The following is a 25,108-nucleotide window of genomic DNA, read 5'->3' as shown; positions in this document are numbered from 1 at the left end:
TCTAATAGGATAAGAAAAACGCAGCCTCATGAATAATTATGAGACACCAACGCGTCATCGATGTACTATAGTCCGTTGCCACGTCACAAACTGTGACGTCAGCACATTGTAGATTTTAAACCCGGAAGATGCAAATAGTGCAAAATGCTCAAAATTAATCTGTTTTCTCCAACAATTAAAATTAATGAATGCTAACATTGTCATCTATAATGTGAAACACAAACACCTCTGCTGAAATCTCAAAAAAGGTAGTCTGGGGTTTCACAAACCTTTAAGAACTAGTCTGACCATCAGTTCGCCAAGGTGTAATCAGTCTTATTTTTTGGATTCAGCCTAGACTTCAATATACGTTTTCATGTAACCAACTTTAAAAGGTCCAGTATTACAGAAGAAAAAAAAGTAGCTGACTAAGTTGTAAGACTGGTCTAAAACTTATGCAACTGGCCCCTGGAAGAGGTAATGTTTGATGCCACAATGGAGCTTTATGCAACACTGCCCTCTTCCGGACTAATTTCCATAGCACTGCTGAAATAAAATATATTCGATGAAAAACTTCAACTTAAAAAACATTTTGCCTTGGCAACTAACTGAAATAAATAGCATAAATTAGCTAAATATATATATAAACAAAAACTAATGACATTAAAATGACAAAAGCACATAAAATTACTAAAAAAATAAAATAAAATGAAAGCTAAAAAAAATTCAAAAAGCGATCACGCAAACTAAAAACATTAAGCAGCTAAAATAACAGTGCCTTTCCACCGCAATTTCAACCAATTTTTTTGAATCACTGTCGATGAGTAAAACTTGACTTACTTTAAAACATATTAGCTATAATAATACATTAGTTAATATATAATAATATATTAGATAATATTATTATAGTCTACTTCAGAATCAGTTGCTGATGTTCGCATTGCAAGGCTGGTGGGAAAGGTGCTATGTGTTTCAGTATTTTTGTCATATGTTTTCTCTCTTTCACTTTCACTTGCCATACATCGATATTGTCTTTCCTCTGTTTTCTGGAAAGTCGATGTTGGCTGATATCACACACGTACATTCTCGTTAACGCGCCTGTTACGTATAGAGAGTCCATAAAGTCTCGCAGTCTGATTGGCAGCATTCAAACTACAGTCGTGTACAGTAAAAGACAAACACCTGCTGCAGTCTAGCCCTAACACTGATTAATTCTAAATGAATGGATTCCCGTGTCTTCAGTTGGTAAGGGAAGTACAAAGTCAGGTGTGCCTCATCGTCGGGTTTGTCTTTGTTATGCTCACATTGTCTGCATAGTTTCTATACTAGATGACGGCACAAACTCGGAATGAGGCATGTTCTCATGAAAACCTGACGCTGTGCTTCACACAGATCAACAGAGAGACGGAGAATACGATTTCCTGCCGAGGACGATAGCTCAGAGTCAGCACTCTGTGGTTTGGTTTAGCTTTTATACTAAACTGTCTATGTCACGCAAAGGCTTGCTTTATATTTAACTACGTTTCCTTGAACGTATCGTTTTGTTCTTTATTATGAGTTCGTGTTAGCTGGAAAACTTTTACTATATGTCTGTTTTGTTTTGATTTATTGCGTAATCAGGTTATCGCATCGAATATTAAATACAGGAGCTACAAAATGAAATTCAACGGATATTTGAGGCTGCGTATCGGGGAAGCGGTGGATTTAAAACCAACAACTTATTCAACCCGTCACACTTTAAATAAGAAATTCGTCCTGGATCCTTATATCGTTGTTAAAGTTGATAATCTGAAAGTTGGACAGACCGAGACAAAAACGAAGACCAACAAACCGAACTTCGATCATGAATTATGCCCATACATCACAAATGGCAAAGAGCTGGAACTGGCTGTTTTTCACAACACTTCTATAGGATACGACAATTTTGTCGCCAATTACAGAATCCAGCTTGAGGAACTGATAACGTCGTCAAACACAAGACAAACGTTTGAAGGATGGGTGAGTTTTTACTGTGTATAACAAAATTATGTCTTACTACACGCTGTACCGGTTGCATTAACTGCTTAGACTTGTAAAAAGATAGTCATTAGTGTTTTTTTTTCTTTAGGATTGGTCATAAAGTGTTTGCCCGTAACAGATGCAAAAAATGTAGAGTGGTCTAATTTAAATCTGAAAAGTAAGACTGATTACCCATTGGCTAACTGCCAGTTGGTCAAACTAGTTTGTATGAGACAGTCTTAAAGGGATAGCTCACCATAAATGAAATTCTCGCAAACAGTTGATGGTAGCCATTGACTTCCATAATATGGAAGAAATACAATGGCAGTCAACGGCTACCGTCAACTGACTGGTTACCAACGTTCTTCAGAATATCTACTTTTGTGTTCAACAGAAGAAAGAAACTCATACGTCATTGGAACAACTTGAAGTTGAATGGTGATAAGATTTTTATTTTTGGGCAAACTATACCTTTAACATAGTGGCTGTGGTTATGCAGCTGGCCCATATGTGACCCCAGACCACAAAACCAGTGGTAAGGGTCAATTTTTTGAAATTGAGATTTGTAAATCACCTGAAAGCTGAATAAATGAGCTTTCCATTGATGTATGGTTTGTTATGATAGGACAGTATTTGACCGAGGTACAACTATATGAAAATCTGAAATCTGAAGGTGCCAAAAAATCAAAACATTTAGAAAACTGCCTTTAAAGTTGTCCAAATGAAGTTCTTAGCAATGCATAATACTGATCAAAAATTAAGTTTTGATATATTTACAGTAGTAATTTTTACAAAATATCTTCATGGAACATGATCTTTATTTAATTTCCTAATGCTTTTTGGCATAAAAGAAAAATCAATCATTTTGACCCATACAATGTATTTTTGGGTGTTGCTACAAATATACCCCAGCGACTTAAGACTGGTTTTGTGGTCACATATAGAGGGGTTTTACATGAATTGTAGATACCATGAGGTTATCTAACTTTTTAACTTGAAATGTTTTTTTGTTACTAATGTTTAAAAATGTATGAATATATATATATATATATATATATATATATAATAAAAAGAAGAAAAATCTTTCTCGGAAAGCCCCCAACCACCCCCACCCCCAATTTCGCATCCTTTATTTTTGATATTCATTTACAGACAAAATGCAGAATACGAAGTAAGAGAGATGTGAAAACCATCTGCCTCTTTTCTTTGCACTTTTAGTCTTTTCTGACTACAAATCTAACAGTGTTCCTGTAAAAGGGTCCTTTTGCTTTCACTCGTGCAATAACTAGGTTGTGCTCAAAACCACACGTTGCACCCCACCATGCATCACGGAAACTTTCAGAGTGTTACATTCTCTTACATCTATAGGGTAACTGGTGATGTGCAGTTATCTGCTTTTAGTCCAAGTGATAAAATCAGGTCAGATGAGTCCATGTGAAAAAGTCTTGAAATCTGATTCTGAGGGTGCTAAATTGCTATTTCATGCTAAAACATGTTTAAAAATTACACATTAACATTATTCAGGGTTACAGGTATCTGACACTGAACATGATACCAGTATTTTAGTGTTTGCTTTAGGCCTCATTTGGATGGTGTTAAAGTTTTAGATTATTCTTCATGGTCACCGTTTCATGATCCTGTTATTATAGGTTGCAGAAAACGTGCAGGTTATTTTGCAAATGTGGTTCTCTCGCTCTGTTTGTGGGGGACGTGCTTGCAAACTCACGTACCACCAGTGCAGACATCCTGCTTAACCAAACTAGCTGGATTCCTCTCATCACCCCTAATGCAAGCAAGTTCTCCACATGTGCTTGCAACAGTGATTACAAAAACCTAAGCTGACGTTTTGTTATTATTACTATTTGGTTGTGGTCTAAAGTGTAATTTTAAAGCCAGCTGCACAACATACCTTGGATAAACCTCTGCTTTCACTTCTCAGCTGAGAGTTTAAGGAAATACTAGTTATCTTTGCATCTCGCATGTGCGGTTTACTGGCAACCTACTGATGGTGTGTTTCATATAGAAACAATATTTGTCCTATCAGATCTCTTTAAAAGTTATGCTTTTTAAATATTATTCAAGTGGTTGGGTCAATGCGTAAATGTTCCAAGCCCTTTAGCACTTCTTGTGTTTGGTGGTGTGTGCTGTGGACTTGACTCCCTAAACCAGCTCGTCCTGCTTTCCTTGTCTTGCCTCGTGTTACAGGAATTCCTCCCACATGGCAGGGCAAGCTAAATGATAATAAGTGAGAGAATGACTTAGATGGCAAGATAGTATGACTAAGACTGTGAAAGAAGGTTAGTGTGACAAGCTAGAGATACGACTTTGATAATATGCTGCAGATGAATATGATTTTGTATTCTGTTGTGTTGTACATAAAATCAAACAAGCTTTTACAAGTAATAAAAGCTCAGCATTTTTCTTTTATGCTACGTGTTGACCACATCACAGAGTAGCCACATCCTTCACTCTAAAAACATTTCCATTTACCTAAATGTGTCATCTTTAAAGGGATAGTTCACCCAAAAATGAAAATTCTGTCATTAATTACTCACCCTAATGTCGTTCCAAACCCGTAAAACATTCGTTCGTCTTCAGAACACAAATTAAGATATTTTTTGATGAAACATTACGCATTATAACAAATGCCTGCAGAGTGTGCCAATGGCCTGACGATTGTTTTTACACTTCACTGCTTGACCTAATCCTTGTTTAAAATTGACTCAACGACATTTAAATCAAATGCCCACTTACTCTTTAATATTTGGTCATTTCTTTATGATAGAAAAGCTACAGCCATTGTAAATTCTTGAATATGTGGACATCAAAACATGTAAACTCAGAGTGAGGGTTTAAACTTTTATTTTGAAATCGCGATGAACAGTTAGCATACTGAGAAAGATACTAATGTATTCTCGTTTGTTTGCGTAGATTTATCAATGATTTATCTTACAAACCTGATGAAATAACGCACGTTGCTTTCCCAGATGAATATTATAATAAACCCAAACTCACAACAACATACAGATATGGAGTTTGAGACACTCTTTACATGTAACAGTTTGTGTAGCAGCTTTTAATTTGAACAGAGCTATATACTTAACTTATGCTCATGTAAATAATTAAAGTGCCTATATTAAACTTGCATTGCATATATTTATTTATTTATTTAACTGAATCGTGGCATGATTTTTAAATAGATTTAATATGTGGAATGTGCCACTTAAGGTATTTTGCCGATTACTCGATACAAGTGCAATAGAGGATTTTTTAAAATCGAATACCCGAATAGAATCGAGGAATCGTTGCCGCCCTAGTTGCGTTGCTGTCTGTGCAGGGTCAGAAACCTCTCAGATTTTATCAAAAATATCTTAATTGTGTTCTGAAGACAAACAAAGGTTTTATGGGTTTGGAAAGACATGAAGGTGAGACAATAATGACAGAGTTTTCATTTTTGGATGAACTATCCCTTTAACATCAGGGTTACCAGATTAGTAAAGAGTGCTTTTTAAAAATAATTTGTAAGTATTTAATTTTTTGGCAGTTTTGCCTTTTTATTCCAGTAGGACAGTAGAGTAATGACAGGAAGCAAAGTGGTAGAGAGAGAGGGGGGGCAGGATTTAGAAGGGTCCAGAAGCCTGGACTCAAACTCGGGACGGCCAGAGCGCAATGGCGCTTTATGTCGGCAAGCTGGCCCACAAGGCTATTGGCACAGACTGAATATTTCAAATTTAAGTTTGCAGGCTAACAATATCTTTTTTAATAGGGATATAATCACATTGTGAACTAAATAAAAGTATTTTCAAATTTAGTTAAGTTTTAGTTAAATAAAGTATGTCCTCCATATATCAGGCCTGCTAAATATTGGACACACATGTTAGGAAGCCTTTGTTAAAAGTGATATTTTATAGTTTTTTCATATTATGAGAGAGCTTTTAAAGTGTTACCTCACTGAGTATCTCCTCTTTCAGGTGAATCTGGAACCAGAGGGAAGTGTGTATATCTCCATCACTCTCACCGGCTCCTTTACAGATGGTTAGCTGTTTTTAATTACTATAAATATTTTGAATAAAAATACTATATATTATTATATAATATATAAAATCAAGTATGTTATGTGTGATTGTAGTTATTTAATTATGCTGATTAAGCATAATTAAGCAGTTGTCTAAGATTTACTAATTATTAGCTAGACAGTTAAGCTATAAATGAATCTGCCATTTTTTCTTTTCGTTTTGCTCTTGATTTTTTAGTCTCTTAACAAAAAATTTGTTGTGTTTTTGTCTTTCAACATAATAAACAAGCTCTCTCTCAAGTTTTATTCTGTTAAGAATTATAAGGATCATAACAGTTAAACTAGTACTTAGCCACAAAACCTTGTTTGAACTTTATACTTAATTCTGTCAGCAATTAAATTGTGCTTACTGAGTGTTGCCATCAATTTCAGATGAAGCTGTGAATGGACTGAGACCCCATAAAAAGTTTACAAGAAAAAGGCAAAAAGCTTTGAAGAAAAGAAAGGTCCACCAAGTCTACGGACATAAGTTTATGGCAACCTTCCTTCCCCAGCCTACTTTCTGCTGCCATTGCAAAAACTTCATCTGGTGAGACTTGCACAGAAAACACACCGTCATGTACATAAAACAATCAACAAACCAGACTCGCTTACAGTAATATACGTTATGCCACGTGGTTAAAAGTATGTAATCATTCCACAGGGGTGTTTTTGGAAAGCAAGGTTATCAGTGTCAAGGTTAGTATGTTCACTAATGTTAGTAGAATCATAATTTTCCCATATGTTTTATCGTACTGCATGCACAAGGAGTAATAACATTCACTTTCATTCCTCGATATTCTAGTGTGTGCGTGTGTGGTTCATAAGAGGTGTCATGATTTGGTGGTCAGTGAGTGTACACGTATGAAGAAAGATTTAAATGAGGTAAGAGTGTGTGTAAATGCATATGTGATGACAAAATTGGGTCTTGTGGTTCAGTGTCCCACATACATATTATTTTGTGCACAGGGCCAAAGACAAGGCTTTAGCATCAATTTACCCCACCAGTTTGCAGAGCACAACTACAAAGTTCCCACATACTGTAACCACTGCGGATCTTTACTGTACGGCCTGATAAAACAGGGTCTCCAATGCAAGAGTAAGCACATATTTACTAAACTTGTTAAACAACATTGAAATACATTAGGTGCAAGATTGTTGTTGTCATCTGTGTGGTGTGGATTTATCCAGGTTGCAAGATGAACATCCACAAACGCTGTGAACAGAATGTTGCGCTTAACTGTGGGGTGAACAGTGCTGAACTGGCCAGTAAATTGTCAGAGATCGGATTGCTCAACACGCTTTCCAAACGAAAGTCTCAGGTAGTGTCGTACGAACTGTCTCAAATAGCCTCCTTTATCAGGGAATATTTGGTTTTGTTAAATACACATTTATTTTGTGTTTGGCTAAATATCTGTGCATTTTTTTCAGAGTTCTCTGCACATGACCGGAACAAGCAGTCATAGCTCTGTTAAAAGTGCACAGTCATCATTGGAGGATCCAGAGGAAGAGACTGTTAAAGTTGGTCTGGAAGACTTCAGTTTCTTACAGGTGTTGGGAAAAGGCAGCTTTGGCAAGGTGAGACATACTGGCAGGACTGCCAAAAAGCAAGAGCAATTCAATTAGAGACCCTTTATGGATTATGAAAGGTTCACATTTTTATCTGGGAGTCCCCAACAACAGGCTGACAAATATGCAAGGTTAATGGGGGGGTTCAAGTTTTCCCAGATCCGCGCACACAACGAGTGGGCGGACAGTATGCTAATGTTTCATGAAACAGCTTGGGATTCATTTTAAAAACGACTTGTTTAAATGATTCAGAGTCGAATGTTTCTTTTGTGAGACAATAACTTTATATACGGTACACCTTTGCAAGATGTTTTCATTCACTTAGAGCTGTGTTACACACTGCACGAAAGGTAATCTTCAAAAATCCATAATAGGGGCACTTTAAAACTGTAATAATAGGATATTAGCTTAGTGATACAGTTTTGGCAACCTCTCCAATGTGTTTCTATTTACAACATGTTTTTGTAGCATTGAGCAATGTAGCTAATCACAGATATATCTGATTATTTCTATAACACTTCTGATTGCATTGAAATGCAGTCAGAATTCGCCAAAGACTGAAGAAATACAAAGACGGTTCACTCTTATACTTATGAATGGGAGAAACTGCAGCACGCAATATGGCGGAATAGTCCTGCCTTCAAAATGACAGACCCAATGCCTGAGCGGTAAAGTCATTGCCTCACTGCGGTGGCCGTTAGATGCGCTGGTTCCCATAGAAACCTGAGGCTAGACCAGCCGATGCGCATGCGCAGTCATAAGCACGTTCTGGCTGCAAATGCGCATTGGCTGGTCTTGCTTGAAAATAAGCTTTTTAAATGCAATTTAAGCATGCGAAACAACATTCACGGGGGAGGTCATTTTTTGTTGCTGATTTAAAATATGTAATTTAATTGCGAGTTCAGCGAACAGTTTTTGAGATTTCAGGATTCCCCCATTCATTTAGGACTTGGTCTTGGATGAGCTGCCCGGAGGCGTTGCAAATATGGCCACCGAGTGACCAGACTTTTCTTGAAAGGGACTTTGAATGCACTCACTGCTCAAACTCAGGATTTTTTAAGACTGTTTTTTTAAGTTCTTCTTGCTTGCAAATCCTCTCGTTTTAACAGTTTATCCACAATGTAAATAAGAGACTCCCTAGCTATGTTTTCATCACCCTGTTTTTATATGCATTTTTAAGTATCGCATCTGAAATGAGTGATGGAAACACCAAAATGTGAAAAAAAATAGCCTAAAAAATGTTATGCTCGCTTGAGGTGTTTTTAGACGTGCGAAAAAGGGTTGGGAGATAGAAATGCATTTTGCAAGTACATTCCTCCATATAACTTGCTAACTGACTAGCTAACTAGCAGACCAATCTCACTGCACAGCAACTGAAATGTTGTGGTGGTATTCTGAAATTCAGTAAATGCAATAATTTACATAGTGATAACCATAACAACGGACAAGAGAAAAATATAAATTGTCAGAACAGACATAATAGCAATAGTAACTACTTTTAGTAACATAATAGTAACAGTTACTCACACTTGTGTGTTGCGACATTACTGTCGGATTCAATATAGTCATCACAGTTGAGTTGAGCCTTGTTTGTAAGCGAATCCAAGGTAAAATGAAGTGAACAAACGTGCAAGTTCTTACTGACGCAGCCGGTACTGTATGCGTGAATCAGTGGTATCACTTATGCAGCTATACCTCATTACATTTACCGCATTTGATTCTTATCAAGTTTCACTGTGTCTTAAAAATGTCAATAACAGTTGAGCCGTACACTCTTAAAAGTGAATGTTCGTTATTGGCATTTATGGTTCCATGAAGAAACTTTACCATGGAAACTTTTCATTACTCAAAAGGTTGTTTATACTGAAAAAGGTTCAGATTTTTAAAATGTGTGAAAAAAAAAATGTTTCTGTGCCATTGCTACAAAACCCCCTTTTGAAACCTGCATTTTTAAAAGTGTAGTGCAGAAGCCGGATCAACCCACGGAAGTCTATAATTGTGTATGTGTGTTTGCACGTATGTAGGTGATGTTGGCTCGCCTAAAAAGTGACCACAGGGTGTTTGCTGTAAAAATGCTGAAGAAGGATGTCATACTGCAAGAAGATGATGTGGAAGCAACCATGATTGAGAAGAGAGTACTGACTCTGGCCCACCAGCATCCATTTCTTACACAGCTCTACTACTGCTTTCAGACTGCGGTAAGAGTCCACAAATAGTTTCAGGGTGCTAAATAGCATTTCATTTGAGAACACATTGATTGTGTTGTATTTTAGGGTTAAATGTAACTTAACATATATGTTCTTGCAGAAAATTACTACAGAATATTTATGTTTTTCTTACAGGACACTTTGAACTTTTGTGTGATTCCTCATTATATCAATTCATTCTTAGAAGGCATATTCTCTGACAGTAGAAGAATCTAGAAATGTGTCTCAAAAAGCTGAAACATCCAGAGCAAATGCCGATCATAGCAATCCGGTCAGGGGTGACCTCAATGCAGTGTTAGATGCGTTTACGTGTTATCGAGTAGATAATCTGTAATGGGAACCCAGAAGTAAACACACTAGGTGTAGCAGTAGAGACTAATTTTCTTTTGTCCTGATTTCCATATTGACTGACAAACCGGGAAAAGGGTTTTGTTGACTGTAGACACTTCATGTCCCTCAGACAACCAGGAAACACAATGAACAAAAACAGATTGACATCATATCAACAAAATGTGCTTAAATTCCTGAAATGCCTCAGATTTTACCTTGTGTCTTGAAACTGATTGAAATTTTTATGAGAATGTTACCTGGGGGTAAAAATCAGACAACTGAATAGCAGTAGGTTTTATTACAAAAAAGGTACAGAAAAATGACTGATATCAGATGTGCCTTATTCACTACTGTACACTATAGTATGTTTTAATAAGATTACTGCTCTTTTTGGAAGGATAATTAATAAAAAGTGTCAGATAATAGACACCTAAAATCCAGTCTTTTAAAAATAATCGTGAATAAAAGTGAGTGATGGCTATTGTAATACCAAATGTAAACAGAAGATGGAGCCTCTAGTTTAGAGTAACATGTGCGGAACGCATGTATTCACTTCCTGCTGAGGATAAGTATGCATACCAGAGCAGCACAGAGAAAAGTATGGCAGGATAGCTGAAGGGAAGTGATGCAAGATTACTGTTGACTTACACTTTTTATGTCTCCTGACCGCAAACACTACAACACTACATATCTCTCTCGCTCTCGCTCTCGCTCTCCTTCTTGTACATGTTTGTATGTGGTTTTCGATAGGTGTAATAGTGTGTTTATACTGTACAAACTGTATTTCCCCCCTTCTCTAACCCTACCATGAAACCTACCCCTCACAAAACGTGCATTTAAAAAAAAGTTAGTATGTTTTAAGCCATTAGCTTTACATGGGCACAGTAAGTGTCTTTATTACTAATGTTCACATTGTAATACCTGTCATTATGCACATTTGTGTCCTCATAAAACATATAAACCTGTACACACACAAAGAAATGAATGCTTTTTTTCAGCAAGGACATATTAAATTGATTTAAAAAAAAAAAAAACATGATCACATATAAAAATTGGAACATGCACAATGAACAATACATTTATTACAGTATTTATTAATCTTTGTTAACATTAGTTAATAAATATATAGTTGTTAATTGTTAGGTCATGTTAGTTTACAGTGCATTAACTAATGTTAACAAACACATCTTTTGATTTTAATAAAGCATTAGTAAATGTTGAAATTAATATTAACTAAGATTAATAAATGCTGTAGAAGTAATGTTCATACTTAGTTCATGTTAAGTTAACTAAAGTAGTTAACTAATGAAACCTTATTGTAAAGTGTTTAATTCTATTTCAAATAAGGTTTTTTTTTTTAAATGTTTTATTAAAAATAATTCACAGTTTCAAAATTGCTAATGAAAATAAATGTTTTTGAGAACCAAATCAGCATATTTGAATGATTTTTGAAGAATCATGTGAGACTGGAGTAATGACTGCTGACACATGAATAAATTACATCTCAAAATATGTTAAAATAGTAAATTGTAATAATATTTTACAGTATTACAGTTTTTACTGTATCAAACAAATCGACCCTCAGTGAGCAAACAAAGCCAAAAAACATAAAATCTCACAGACCCCAAACTTTTGAAATGTGGTGTATTTTAAATAAAAAAAAACGTGTATATATATATATATATATATATATATATATATATATGTATGTATATATATATATATATATATATATATATATATATATATATGTGTATATATATATATATAATATATGTATGTATGTATGTATAATTGAAATGGATACATATGTAAAAATGTAAAAATAAAATATGTAAAAGTATTTCAGAAATGTGTATATATTTGTACAGTAATTTCATCAGTACACAAGTTCATATTCTGTAGTCGTTACCAGTTTAATAATGCTGGAAGAAGTAAAATAACATATTTCCTTATATTTGACTTTTTATAGTTTTATGACATGTTTTCCTTGTATTTCCATGTGTATGCTAACCTGTGCTATTCATTTCTCAGGAGCGGTTATTCTTTGTCATGGAGTTTGTGAATGGTGGTGACCTCATGTTCCACATCCAGAAGTGCAGGCGTTTTGATGAGCCACGTGCACGATTTTATGCTGCAGAGGTTGTTTCGGCCCTTATGTTCCTTCACTCCAAAGGCATCATTTACAGGTGAGAAATACTGTGGATCATTTAAACATCAGACATTTCCTGTCATCACATTATTTTTGAGCTAGCTGTGGAAGTAATAGCTTATCTTTCCTCACATAATTAATGTACAAAACATCTAATTCCCTTATTAAATAGTATTTGAAATTAAAGAGTATTTGAAATTCATAGCGTTCATCTGAAATTACTGCAGATGTTCACACTCCAGTGCCACTGCCCTCTGTTGTTTGCTTTGACATGTATGTGTTCAGCCTTGTCTGCGCATGTCCTGACACACTTAGTCAGATTTTACAGACAGTCTCCACCCTGGCTTAGGCTTCCTTTTCCATGGCGGGATGTTGTGCTCTTCCTGGCTGTAATCACGCGACCTTTGCCTACCTGAGTAAAGCTTTGTGATCGCCCCTGTAATAGAGCCAAGCCCAAATGTAAACAGACAAACTGCTTTCCCATTCAAATGAGGCTTACGGCATTTACAAGTTTCCCTGAGGGACTTTTTCGGGAATGCCGGCGAACTCTGCTGACCCTCTGTGGTCTTTACAATCTTACGGCCCCTTTTATGGCTACTCTGCTTTCATTTTGAATTTATTGGGCTTCAAAGCTAATTATTTTAGGGTAATTATAACACTTCTGTTAAGTAAAGCTTATGGGAAGAATGATAAAGAGGCCTGGGAAAGATGGTAGTGCAAGAGAACTGTGGGGACATTTTGAGTGAGGACCTGAATTAACATCACGGCCCTGCCCGGCATGGAATGGAGCTATTATTACATAAGCTGTTTACTCAGGGAAAAGAGAACGCAAGGGAGGGAGACAGAAAGAGCGGCCTTTGCACTGCTCTGATCTTATTACATGACTTTGTTGCAATGTGCAGTATAGTATTATATGCACAGAAGTTATTCCAAATCTATATTTTCATCATACAACATTTAAGCATAGATTTTGCATGACCACCTGTAACACCGATCTTTTATAATCCAGCAGTACAACGATTCGTTGACCTCTGAGTCATCAAGCTGTCTCCATTTTACCTTACTTACCCTCGATCCTATATTAGACGCTGCTGTAATGCCGTGTAATCTGCTCTGCTCTAATCTGAGGACTGGACTGTACCGGGTCCATTCAAAAAGATCTGACAGTGCATGACGGAAACAAAGAATCCATTAATGGCTAAAGTGTTTTAGTCTCACTTCAGCAGGTTCCACCTGGAGGCTTGGAGAAACTGCAAATGCAGAGTGTTTATTGACCTCTCGAACTGTTCCACTCTTGCTAAATTACATGTGTTTTCCAAAAGGGCATTGGAAATGAAATTCTGTTTATTGTTCTTTTCAACTTTTTTTAAAATTAAAGATATAGTTCACAAAAAATGAACATTTGCTAAAAATGTATTCATCATCAAGCCATCTAAGGTGTAGATGAGTTTGTTTTGGAATAGATTTTGGGAAATGTGGCGTTAAAGTGATAGTTCACCCAAAAATGAAAATGACCCCTTAAAGGGGTCATCGGATGCAAACATGTTGTTTGAGCATAAATATGTGTTGGCAGTGTGTGTACACAACCACTCTAAAATGATAAAAATCAACCCAGTGGTATTTTTTTTTTAAATCTTTATAAGTAATATCCTCTTTTTCAAATCAAGCCATTCTCAGCATCTTGTCTGTGTGATGTCACAAAAACCCAGGCCGCTCCCATCATAGTTAATCGACATGGCCGTCTTACCTTAGACCCGTCCTGAGTGAGCTAAGTAAGCTGTAAACACTCCAACCGCCATTGTTTCGATGCCGGAGCAGGGGAAGACAAGAATGTTTTCTAAGCGATTGAGGTGCTCTTTTGTTGGATGTAATAATGAACATAGCAGTCGTCATTTACTCCCGACATCTGAAGCGCCGAAGGTGCAGAGGATTAACGTTACTTTCATTTTTGAAGGAAATGCGCCTGGCGATCTACATAAATGCGTCTGTGTTCACACAAATCATTTGTGATCCAGCTTCACCTACAACAGAAGTGAGTATAAGGGTTTTTATGCATGCAGGGTGAGCAGAGCTCATTAGCATTTAAAGGCAAATGCAACAAAACGGCTCGCTCTGAAAAGGGCTGATTTTGACGAGGTAAAAAGGGTGTTTTTTATACTACCGCTGAGAAATTTTAACCAAAGTATGTTTTAGACTTCTCATTAATACCCTAATGAATCATATCAACTTGTGGAAAGTGGGTATCCAATGACCCTTTTAATTAAAGGTGTAGTTCACAAAAATGAAAATTTGCTAAATATGTACTCAGGTCCTCAGGTCTTATAATGGCAGTGAATGGCTGTTGAGATTCAGTAGGCAAATAGAAGTCCAATAAAGTGCATCCATCCATCATAAATGTACTCCACATGGCTCCGGGGGTTAATAAAGGCCTTCTGATGTGAATCAATGCGGTTGTGTAAAAAAAAAAGATCCATATTTAAAACTTCATAAACCATAATCTCTAGCTTCTGCTAACTGTTGTATGCACTTTCATGAGAGAATGGCATTCCAGCAGATGACATGGGACGTAGGCGTAGCATAAGCTCCAGTGAGAATATGCTAGTCTCGCGAGAACCAAGTTTTGTTTACAACAAAGGAAAACCAGTCTTATGTTGTCTTATATCTAAATTCTCCAACATTTTTCTTTACAAATCCTTGTTTTGTACTTTAGTTTGTGAATGGTGTTTTGTTGTGCGCTCTCCACTGTGCTTCTGCATTGATCAGTTCTCACCAGAGCTTACACTAAGCCTACGTCCAACGTCATCTGCTGGAACACCACTCTCTCATGAGCGCACATACGACAGTTAGCGAAAGCTAGAAATTATGGTTTGTAAAGTTTAAATATGGATATCAATCCACTTCAGAAGGCCTTTATTAACCCCCCAGAGCTGTATAGAGTATTTTTATGATGGATGGATGCACTTTATTGGACTTTAAAATCTCAACAGCCATTCACTGCTATTATTGGAAGAGACATGATATTTCTTAATATAACTCATATACATCTAGGATGGTTTGAGGGTGAGTAAATCATGGGGTAATTTTCATTTTTGGGTGAATTATGCCTTTAAGCATCATTTGCTCACTAGCGGATCCTCTGCAGTGAATAAAAGCAGCTGATAAAAACATCAGAATAATCCACAAACATGCAGCTTTTTACCTCACAATGCATTAATTGATAGACTGGAGTTGTGTGGATTACTTGTGGATTATTGGGTTGGATTATTTTTTTTTTTTCGTCAGAATAGGCGTTTGAAAACTGCAAGAGTCTTGGGTTGTTTTACATAGAGATGAAAGTATGTGGTTACGTCATTGATGGTTGGGTAAAAGAGAGACTTGTCCATTTTTGCAGGGCCTGAAATATTTCTGCCAGTTCTCCAGCTGTAGACTTGGTCTGTGGCTGAAGGCCAGGCTGGTGAGTCTGCCACGCTGTAATTTTTGCCAGCGCCAACTCTCCGGCACTGTGAGCGTGAGACTCTGCATGTCTCTGTTCTTGTTCATTAGGCATGCAGTGTACAGGAAGTTAAGATATCTTTGATTTTTTTTACCTTTCTCCCTCGCTTCCTTTTGTGGCAGTAACTATTAAAGGGGTCATCAGATGCCCATTTTCCACAAGTTGATATGATTCTTCAGGGTCTTAATGAAAAGTCTATAATATACTTTGGTTAAAAATTCTCAATTTTAGTGTAAAACAACACCCTTTTTACCTTGCCAAAATCAGCTCTGCAAAAATCATCCCATTCTGGTCGAGGCTGCTTTAAATGCAAATGAGCTCTGCTTGCCCCGCCCCTCTCTTCTCTCTGTGATGTGACAAGCCTGTTTACTTTAGCCGCTTTTAGCTGCTAAACTTGCTAACTAGCACATTATAAGAAAAAGGCGATCGCAAAGATTCATTAAAAAACCCTTATACTCACTTCTGCTGTAATTGAAGCTGGATCACGAATGATTCGCGCGAACATAGACAGATATTTGTAGATCGGGAGGCGCATTTCCTTCACAAACAAACGTAATAAACTGCATCTTCAGCAGCTCAGATGTCGGGAGTAAATGACGAGCACTACGTTCATTATTACATCCAGCAACACAACACCTCAATCGCTCACTTCTTGTCTAACTTACATCCGTGCTCCGGCATTAAAACATGGAGGTCGGACTGTTACAGCTGATCTGAGGTAAGACACTCATGTCAATCAACTATCGTGTGAGCGGACTCTGTTGGTGTGACGCCACAACGACAGGCATCTGAGAATGGCTCAATTTGAAAAAGGGAACATTATTTTTACAGATTAATTAAAAACCACTGCATGGATTTTTATCGTTATAGGGTAGATTTGTACATACACTGCCAACACACATTAATGTTCAAACAACATGTAAAAGTGAACTTAGCATCCGATGACCCCTTTAAAAAAATAACCTTTGTATAAATAGTTTGAAATGAAACAAGAAAGTACTAATATTTAAAAATTAATTTATTCCTGTGATGGGAAAGCCGAATTTTCAGCATCATTACTCCAGTCTTCAGTGTCGCATGATCCTTCAGAAATCATTCTAATATGCTGATTTGCTGCTCAAGAAACATTTTTTATTATTATCAATGTTAAAAAAAAACAGCTGTGCTGTTTAATATTTTTGTGGTAACCATGATACTTTTTTTAGGATTCTTTGATTAATAAACAGCTTAAAGGAATAGTATTTATTTAAAATATAGATCTTTTGTTAACATGTAATCTGCGTAAAATGTATGTGTTTGTACTGTAACATTTGAGTTTTGCACACTCTACTTGATGATTGCAGGTGATTCTAAATGATTCTAAACCTGTATATATGAATTTTTTCCCTGTGCTGTGTCAGTGAGCGGTAGTTTTTTCATATATTTTCTTTATAGTAGTTGATGTTTTACTTACCTACCAATATACTTTCAGATGTGTAAGTGAATTCATGTTTTTGACTAATTCATTTGTGCAGATATTCTCAAGTAAAGAGAATCTTATAAATGTTTTGCACAAAATTGCCTATATCATGAATGAGGCTGCATTGCTGCCAATACACTGATGAATTAATACCCTAAATGAAGTAGTCAGTGATGGAACAAGAGTGTTCACTTTAAAACACGCTATCCTTTGTTGTTTACTAGGTAATGCGGCAGAGTCACGCGCTGTTAACAACACAGTAAAGAGGTCACCTCTCAATGTCTCTTCTGTTAATTGTGTTCTAATGAAATTACACCACATTTCCCTGGGAACCTGTGACCACAACGTGCAGTCACTCTCTTTTCCACAGAATCAATATAGCGTCTCCTTCTCTGATGACAGGAGGCTGAATGCTGCTTATTGTGCTGATTACTCTACACCCATGTGTCAAGCATGCAAGCATTTGCACGACACTCTCATTTTGTCATTGTGTGTCAATACTATTTGAACTCTGTGAACCCAATTTGTTATTACCATGATATGTTTGCGATATTTTGTTTACATTTTTTTGCTACTACAGCCTGTTCCGCTAGTTGTTGATGACTTATACTTAGGCACAAATGAGTTAGAGTTGTAACGCCTGTCATTCATAAAATTATACAAATCCATCAGTCCATTTATAAAATATTATGGCTATTTAAAGCAATTAATAATAATAGTATTCTCTGCTGCATATAATGCATTTTTAACATTTTTAAATCACAATTACACAGATTGAGTGAAGAAAATTCTGACCATTTCTGTCATTTTATTTCATATAGTACATTTTGTAGAATGAAAGATGGTAAAAACCTCATCTTGTTTTGTTTTTCTATCAAAGGGACCTTAAACTGGACAACATTCTCCTGGACAGAGATGGCCACTGCAAACTGGCAGATTTTGGCATGTGCAAAGAGGATATACGTGATGGAAGACTCACTAGTACCTTCTGTGGGACTCCCGATTATATTGCACCTGAGGTGAGCATCACTAAAAGAAGATTTAAAAGAAGGTGGTGGTTAATATGAAAGTGTGTGTGTGTTCTTTTCCTGTATAGATGGTTTATGCTGTGTCTCTTTTAGATCATCCTGGAGGAGCTGTATGGCGTATCAGTGGACTGGTGGGCACTGGGTGTGCTGCTTTATGAGATGCTGTCGGGTCATGCTCCATTTGAAGCAGAGACTGAGGACGAGCTGTTTGAGTGCATCCTTAAAGATGAGATCATTTATTCATCCTGGCTCAGCAATGAGGCAGAAGACATCCTTAAAGGAGTGAGTCTAGATCTACTCAAAATATCAGACTAAAACAGTTTGTCTTGAAATTGCACCAGTTTTTTTGTGAAGTCAGGGTAGCAGGCTTAATTTGATTGTAGCTCAGCCAGTGGCGAACTGGAATTGGCCTATGGTTGAAAGACAGAGATATTTACTCATGTATATAACCTTCACGTATTTGATTATGCCAGTCAAAAGTTTTTGAACAGTAAGATTTTTAATGTTTTTTTTTTTTAAGTAGAATCTTCTGCTCACTAAACCTGCATTTATGTAATCCGAAGGACAGGAAAAGAGTAAAATTATGAAATATTTTTGATATTTAAAATAACTGTTTTCTATTTAAATATATTTTAAAATGTCATTTATTCCTGTGAATTCAAAACTGAATTTTTAGCATCATTACTCCAGTCACATGATCCTTCAGAAATCATTCTAATATTCTGATTTGCTGCTCAAAAACATTTATTATTATTATTATTATTATTAGGTTGAAAACAGCTGAGTAGATTTTTTTCAGGTTTCTTTGATGAATAGAAAGTTCAGAAGAACAGCATTTATCTGAAATAGAAATCTTTTGTAACATTATAAATGTCGTTCTCATCATTTCTGATCAATTTAAAACATCCTTGCTAAATGACAGTATTCATTTTTTAAAAAAATCTTACTGTTCAAAAACTTTTGACTGGTAGTATATATTCTACATTAGTGACTACATCTCATTAACTGTGTGTGAAACTCTAAGAACCAGGACTGTTCGGCATTGTGCGAATGCTACAATTAAATTAAAACCAGAGCAATAAACACTGCAGCTCATTTACGCAAAAAAGCCTTGTAGCTCGATTGTAGCCTTGTAGCTCAGATATAAACACACTCACAGACTCCACTTTAATGAAGTCCATTGTTTTGCATAAGTACATTTGTCTGACTTTTACTAGAAAAATTTCTTTCCTTTGATACTAAGGACACAACCCCAGTGTGTTGACTTACATCTCGGCAGCTTGGTTGAGAAATCTGTGTCTTTCCTAGCAGTGACGTCTTATTAAACATCTCTCTTCCTCTTCTGTTGTGATCACACATTGCCAAAACATTTATATCAAAACTACTCAAGGCATTCATGTCGAAACATGACTCTGCGCTTCTGGAAGACTCTGGTCTTCTTACCAGGAAAAAAAACTCAAAACCGGTTCTGAGTCAACATGTTTCTTGGCTAATGCAGCCGAGAGGCTGTTCTAAGGCTTTTGGCCAGCTGTTCCTATGTAAGCACCAGTAAACATGAGGCTATAATGAGAGCACAGCCTGTGGGCAGACCCTCCGCTGCTGCTGTTTTATCCCTCAAAAGACCCTAGATGTCAGTATCACAGACTGTCACTGTCCTTTGTGACTCATTACATAAGCTCCATTGTGAACCATGAAGGGTTAAAGAGCTGTGTCATGGTAGAAGGATTAACATCATGTGATTGAGTAGAGGTCCTCTCGCATTAGTGGAGTAAAGTCCTTAATAACTTTGTCTCCTTTCCAAGGGCTTAAGTCAGTGATCTGTACAGTGTTGTGGGCAGTCTAGGCCGGTTTGGCAAAGACCTTTGCGGAAGTGTAAAAAAACATCAAACAAATATCACTTTTAGTTGATCTGCATCAAGACAAAGTTGCCCTCAAAAGTATTTGTGACCCTGGACCACAAAACCAGTTATACTGTAAGAAGCATGGGAATATTTGTAGCAATAGCCAACAATACATTGTATGGGTCAAAATGATCTATTTTTCTTTTATGCCAAAAATCATTCAGATATTACGTAAAGATCATGTTCCATGAAGATATTTTGTAAATTTCCGACCGTAAATATATCAGAACTTAATTTTTGATTAGTAATATGCATTGCTAAGAGCTTCATTTGGACAACTTTAAAGGTGATTTTCTCAATATTTAGATTTTTTTGCAGAATTTAGATTTTCAAATAGTTGTATCTCGGCCAAATATTGTCATATCCTAACAACCATACATCAATGGAAAGCTTATTTATTAAATTATGTCTGGTTTTGTGGTCCAGGGTCACATTTAGACTTTTCAGGTTTAAATTTAGTCTTGTTCCTGCATTAGAAATGCCACAACCAAGTGGCATATATTTGAAACCACAAGTGCACTGTTCAAGCAGTGCGTTCGAAACTAGCTGAAGATTTCTGTTTGCTCTCTACACAGTTACTCACCAGAGACCCGGCGTGTCGGTTGGGCTGCATAGATAGAGATGGAGGAGAAGAGGCCATCACTGCAAACCCGTTCTTCGCAGGACTTGACTGGGAGAGGCTGAACAGACGAGAGATCAAACCACCTTACACACCTCGAATTGTAAGCCTACATAACCACTTCTATTCTTTATAGATCCACCAATTGGTGCTATTTATCTGTAGACTTAACGTGAGAGAACTGGTAACCAGTGTTGGGGAAAGTAACGCATTACAATATTGTGTTACTCCCTAAAAAAATAACTAATTACACTACTTTTTATGGAAAATAACGTGTTACGTTACTTTTGCGTCACATTTCAAATCTGGGCTGGGGTTGCTTGTTTGTTATTAATATAAAAAATATATATTTTTGGCAAATGTAAAAGCCATTTCACATCAGAAAGTGAAATGAATAAGCTTCAGGCTAAAGGAAAAGTAAAATCTACAGTAGAATGCAGGTGAAGAAAGTTTGACCTTCTTCAGCAATAAAAAAACAAATGTTAGTTTATCTAAAGTAATTTGTGATCTTGAACCACAAAATCAGGCATAAGGGTCCTTTTTTTTTGGTTAGTTAGGATAGGACAATATTTGGCCGAGATGCAACTATTTGAAAATCTGGATTCTGAGGGTGCAAAAAAATCTAAATATTGAGAAAATGGCCTTTAAAGTTGTCCAAATGAAGCTCTTAGCAATGCATATTACTAATCAAAACTTAAGTTTTGATATTTTTACGGTAGGAAATGTACAAAATATCTTCATGGAACATTATCTTTACTTAATATCCTAATAATTTTTGGCATAAAAGAATAATCAAAAAAATTGACCCATACAATGTGCAGTTGGCTATTGCTACAAATATACCCGTGCTACTTAAGACTGGTTTCGTGGTCCAGGGTCACATATTTGCTTGTTAGTATGATTAAATTTGATAATAAATTTGAATTGAGTGTGAATACTGGTTATAAATAACATTTTTGTTTTGTTTTGTAGGACTCTATTGAGGATGTGAACAATTTTGACCCTGACTTCACTCAAGAGGAACCTTGTCTTACACCCATTGAGGACAGTCTTTTCCCTTTCCACCAGGAAGATTTTAAAGACTTCACCTACACAGCTCCAGAGCTGCGACTTCACTAACATCAGCTGTGTTTATTTATTTTTAATAAATAGATTAAATGTTACTTTCCCCACTTAACTCTTCTAGAAAACTTGTTGTGATACACTGTTGACAAAGTGTTGCCAAGTCTGTCAAGAATATGGACATATTTCAACTAGAAGAAGGCAATGAAAGATTCTCCACAGGACAATCCAAACCAAAGGATTATTCGTAAACGGAACGACGTGAAGAAAATAATGATTTCCTGAAATGAACTGATGCTTTTTGAATTGTTTTTTCTGATTAAATGTATCTCACGTGTCATTTTTATACATATTATTCATTCTATTGCCAGGTGTGTTGTTTTCCAGCTTTAGTAAGCATGGAAAACAAATTCATGTAACTTGCATTGAGCTGTTAGGTTAAGTTATGTGATGTGTTGTAAAGTAATTCTAACTAAAGTCTAAATTATGAACTTGGAAAATCCTTTTGTAACAGGCTGTAAGAGACAATTTTGGCTTACCTAAAATGCATGTGACAGCACATATCACTTGTCCAGTTCATTGAATAATGAATCAGGGGACCTGTGGTGTGAGATAGAAACATGAAATTTTCATGAGAAAAACAAAAAAAACATATCCTTTACACCTCAAAGGACAAACAGAGCTGCGTCTTGTCACATTTCGCTGTAGACTTGGAAATCCTCCATGAATAATTTATTACCCTTGATTCATTTGTTGTTCTCACGAGCTTACCCTGCATTCGAAACAGCCTTTATACAATGATAATACACCGTATACTATTGCTGCATGCCATTAATGGGGTTAAGATGCTTTTATGAGCATAAAATATTTAACTTCAGGTCAGTTCTACGCTGCCAACTCACTTCTATTTTAGTAGGTAGCTTATGCAACTGTAATAAGACACTATTCTTTTGATTTGTCTATGCTTGTATGACATATCTGGAACTTTGATTGTAGTGATTATTGTTTTCTATTTAAACATTCTCTTGTTTGACAAGGGACATTACCCAATAAGGGATTTTACGCATTTGGTTGTAACTGGAAACTCAGAGGCTGACACATTTTTTTGGCAGACAATAGCAGGTAAATAATGACAAATGTGATTTAGAGATGGAAGAATGGTCTGCTTGTTTATTGTCACGTGATTTATTTTTGTTACTAGTTAAATATGGGACAATTGCGTGTTTAGTACAAGTTAGGATCAGTCGATGGAATTTGAGGCTTAATACTAGTTGCCACAACAACAACAAAAAAAAACGTTCTACTCATTTTCTTAAAAACCCTTTTTTAAAATGTGTGTATTATTTCAGCTGAAAAGCTGTTCTTGTTAATTTTACGATCGTTTTAGTGTTTTTACGTTGCTTTCACGACAACAAAGTTGTAAAATTGGATATAACGTCACAGAAAAGATAACACTAAAATCATTTTAACATTCGTATTTTTTAGTTCTTGTGGCTGTACTAATGACATAGTGAGTATTTTAACGTTTACGCATTGGCCCCATTCACTTTCACTGCTTCCAAATTTCTCACTGTTACAATGTAAATGTTTCAATATTGTTTCCAGGAGCACTTTCATGCGGGTGATATGATGAAATACTCTCCAGACTGAATTCTCAGTTCAGAGTCTTGTAGTCAGGTGCTCTGGTGATTTTCCCAGTTGGGCTTGTGGCGTTAAACTGCCAAAAACCAGCCATGTCTGGTTGGGAGGTGTCTTTATGACTCAAACCATTCATTGAGTCAGCACTGCTGAGAAGTTCACTGGGTTCCTCCAGTGAAATGTGCCAAATGTACTGCATTTATTTTAGCGGTTCGAATTCAAAAATAATGGTCTTGGCAAGTAGACTAAGCACTTACTGGAATCGAAGTGTTTCTTCGAGTCTCTGCTAATTCTATTCAGAGGCTTTTCTGTATCCTGCAGTGAGACAGTAGAGTTTGGCTGCTCACTTTTCCATCATCAGAAATAATGTTCACATGATTAATTGTTAAAAACAAACGTTGGGAACATGTGAGTTTGGAGTTGAAATGAGCAGTATTGCTCCATGGAAAAACACTCCTGATGATGTGTGATATCACCTGCTGATTCTTCAATCCCAACTGGAAAAGAAATTATTTTGGAAGATTTGCTGTATCTCAGACGGACATACTGTGATGGTATTTTTTAGAACAGTAACTGAACAGTTCATATATGGCTTTTTATCTTAAATCATTATCTCCTCAGTTTCCTCCCATGCCATATTTGACTCTTGATAGTCTGTAAGTTGGGTCTTGGGCTTCATGCTACAAGAGATAATGTTACCGGAAACAGTGTTTACTGTGTTATTTGGCAGCTGATTGCTTTTGGTGAAACATTCCCAGCATCAACCTGGTAATTCCTTTAATCTTCCCTGAATGGTAGAGAGAAAACAACTGCTTATTTATAGAACCTTTAAGCCCTTCACAACGCACTTTGACAGGTGAAAGACCTAAACACCTGCTAAAGCAACTCCTTTACTTGAAGGTTCGATCAGAGCTGTCAGGTGCTGGAAGACAGGAACAAGCAAAAGACAACTATCAACAAAAGCAAACTGACATAAAAGCTTCTCTTTCATGTCTGGATTAAGAACATGTATCATTCTTTATACAGACTTGCATATGACACCATAGTATTTAGCAAGCTTATTATTTTCCCTTAAACTTCTAGACTCCATTGACATCAACTGGCTGACAATGAAGAACTACTTTTAATCTTTTGCTTGCTGTAGCAGTTTCATCGGCCTATTTTTTAGACTTCTCCATGGATATTAAATATCTGTTTTCAGTCATGTGCTTTCCACTAAATCATTTCAGTTTCATTAGTTTCAACCTTGTTGTCCATCTATGAGAGTTATGTCTGTCAGCGATCACCGTGAATCAATGGCAATCACTGCCTCCACATCAGAAAAACGTTCCATGTGGCCTTGGCTGCATCTGACAGTTAACCCTTATTATGCAGCATCCATTGGCATACAGCTTACAAACAACAGCTTACAATTTATCGTCCTTTTCATGGAATACTGAAGCAATTTTATCTTGAAGAGAATTTGACAGTTGTGGGTTAAATATGTGCATTTATAAACTTCTATTTAGAAATAACTATTAAAGAAACCTGAATATTTAACTTAGATTATATATGCTGAAAGGAAATATCTATTGAGTTCAAATGAGGTCTTACCAGCAGGAAAAAATAAAAAAACCAAC

At 36.3% G+C, this 25,108-nt stretch overlaps 1 protein-coding gene across 2 annotated transcripts; it reads left to right on the top strand.

Moving 5' to 3' along the window:
- The first annotated feature begins 1,157 nt into the window (after window positions 1-1,157).
- On the top strand, window positions 1,158-23,273 carry prkchb (protein kinase C, eta, b). Of its 2 annotated transcripts, XM_051138463.1 has the most exons (15): window positions 1,229-1,245; window positions 1,372-1,977; window positions 5,949-6,012; window positions 6,425-6,581; window positions 6,696-6,730; window positions 6,837-6,916; window positions 7,001-7,130; window positions 7,223-7,353; window positions 7,463-7,609; window positions 9,625-9,798; window positions 12,172-12,326; window positions 18,122-18,260; window positions 18,363-18,551; window positions 20,746-20,892; window positions 21,762-23,273. In XM_051138463.1, the coding sequence occupies exons 2-15, from the start codon at window positions 1,636-1,638 to the stop codon at window positions 21,906-21,908; spliced, it is 2,037 nt and encodes a 678-aa protein (XP_050994420.1). In that variant the 5' UTR covers window positions 1,229-1,245; window positions 1,372-1,635; the 3' UTR covers window positions 21,909-23,273. The 2 variants fall into 2 exon arrangements, with proteins under 2 accessions (XP_050994419.1, XP_050994420.1); XM_051138462.1 differs by having other exon boundaries at window positions 1,158-1,977.
- The last annotated feature ends 1,835 nt before the right edge of the window (window positions 23,274-25,108 follow it).

The sequence above is a fragment of the Labeo rohita genome, chromosome 20 (assembly GCF_022985175.1).
Source record: "Labeo rohita strain BAU-BD-2019 chromosome 20, IGBB_LRoh.1.0, whole genome shotgun sequence".
Lineage (NCBI taxonomy): Eukaryota > Metazoa > Chordata > Actinopteri > Cypriniformes > Cyprinidae > Labeo > Labeo rohita.
This window is presented reverse-complemented; position numbering and strand designations above follow the sequence as displayed.

What these genes read in the sequence shown, in the direction of transcription:
- prkchb (XM_051138462.1), top strand. Translation starts at nt 1,636, where the DNA reads ATGAAATTCAACGGATATTTGAGGCTGCGTATCGGGGAAGCGGTGGAT. An exon ending in GACAAACGTTTGAAGGATGG is followed by an intron (nt 1,978 to 5,948) that starts GTGAGTTTTTAC and finishes CTCCTCTTTCAG; the next exon opens with GTGAATCTGGAACCAGAGGG. An exon ending in CAGAAGACATCCTTAAAGGA is followed by an intron (nt 18,552 to 20,745) that starts GTGAGTCTAGAT and finishes CTCTCTACACAG; the next exon opens with TTACTCACCAGAGACCCGGC.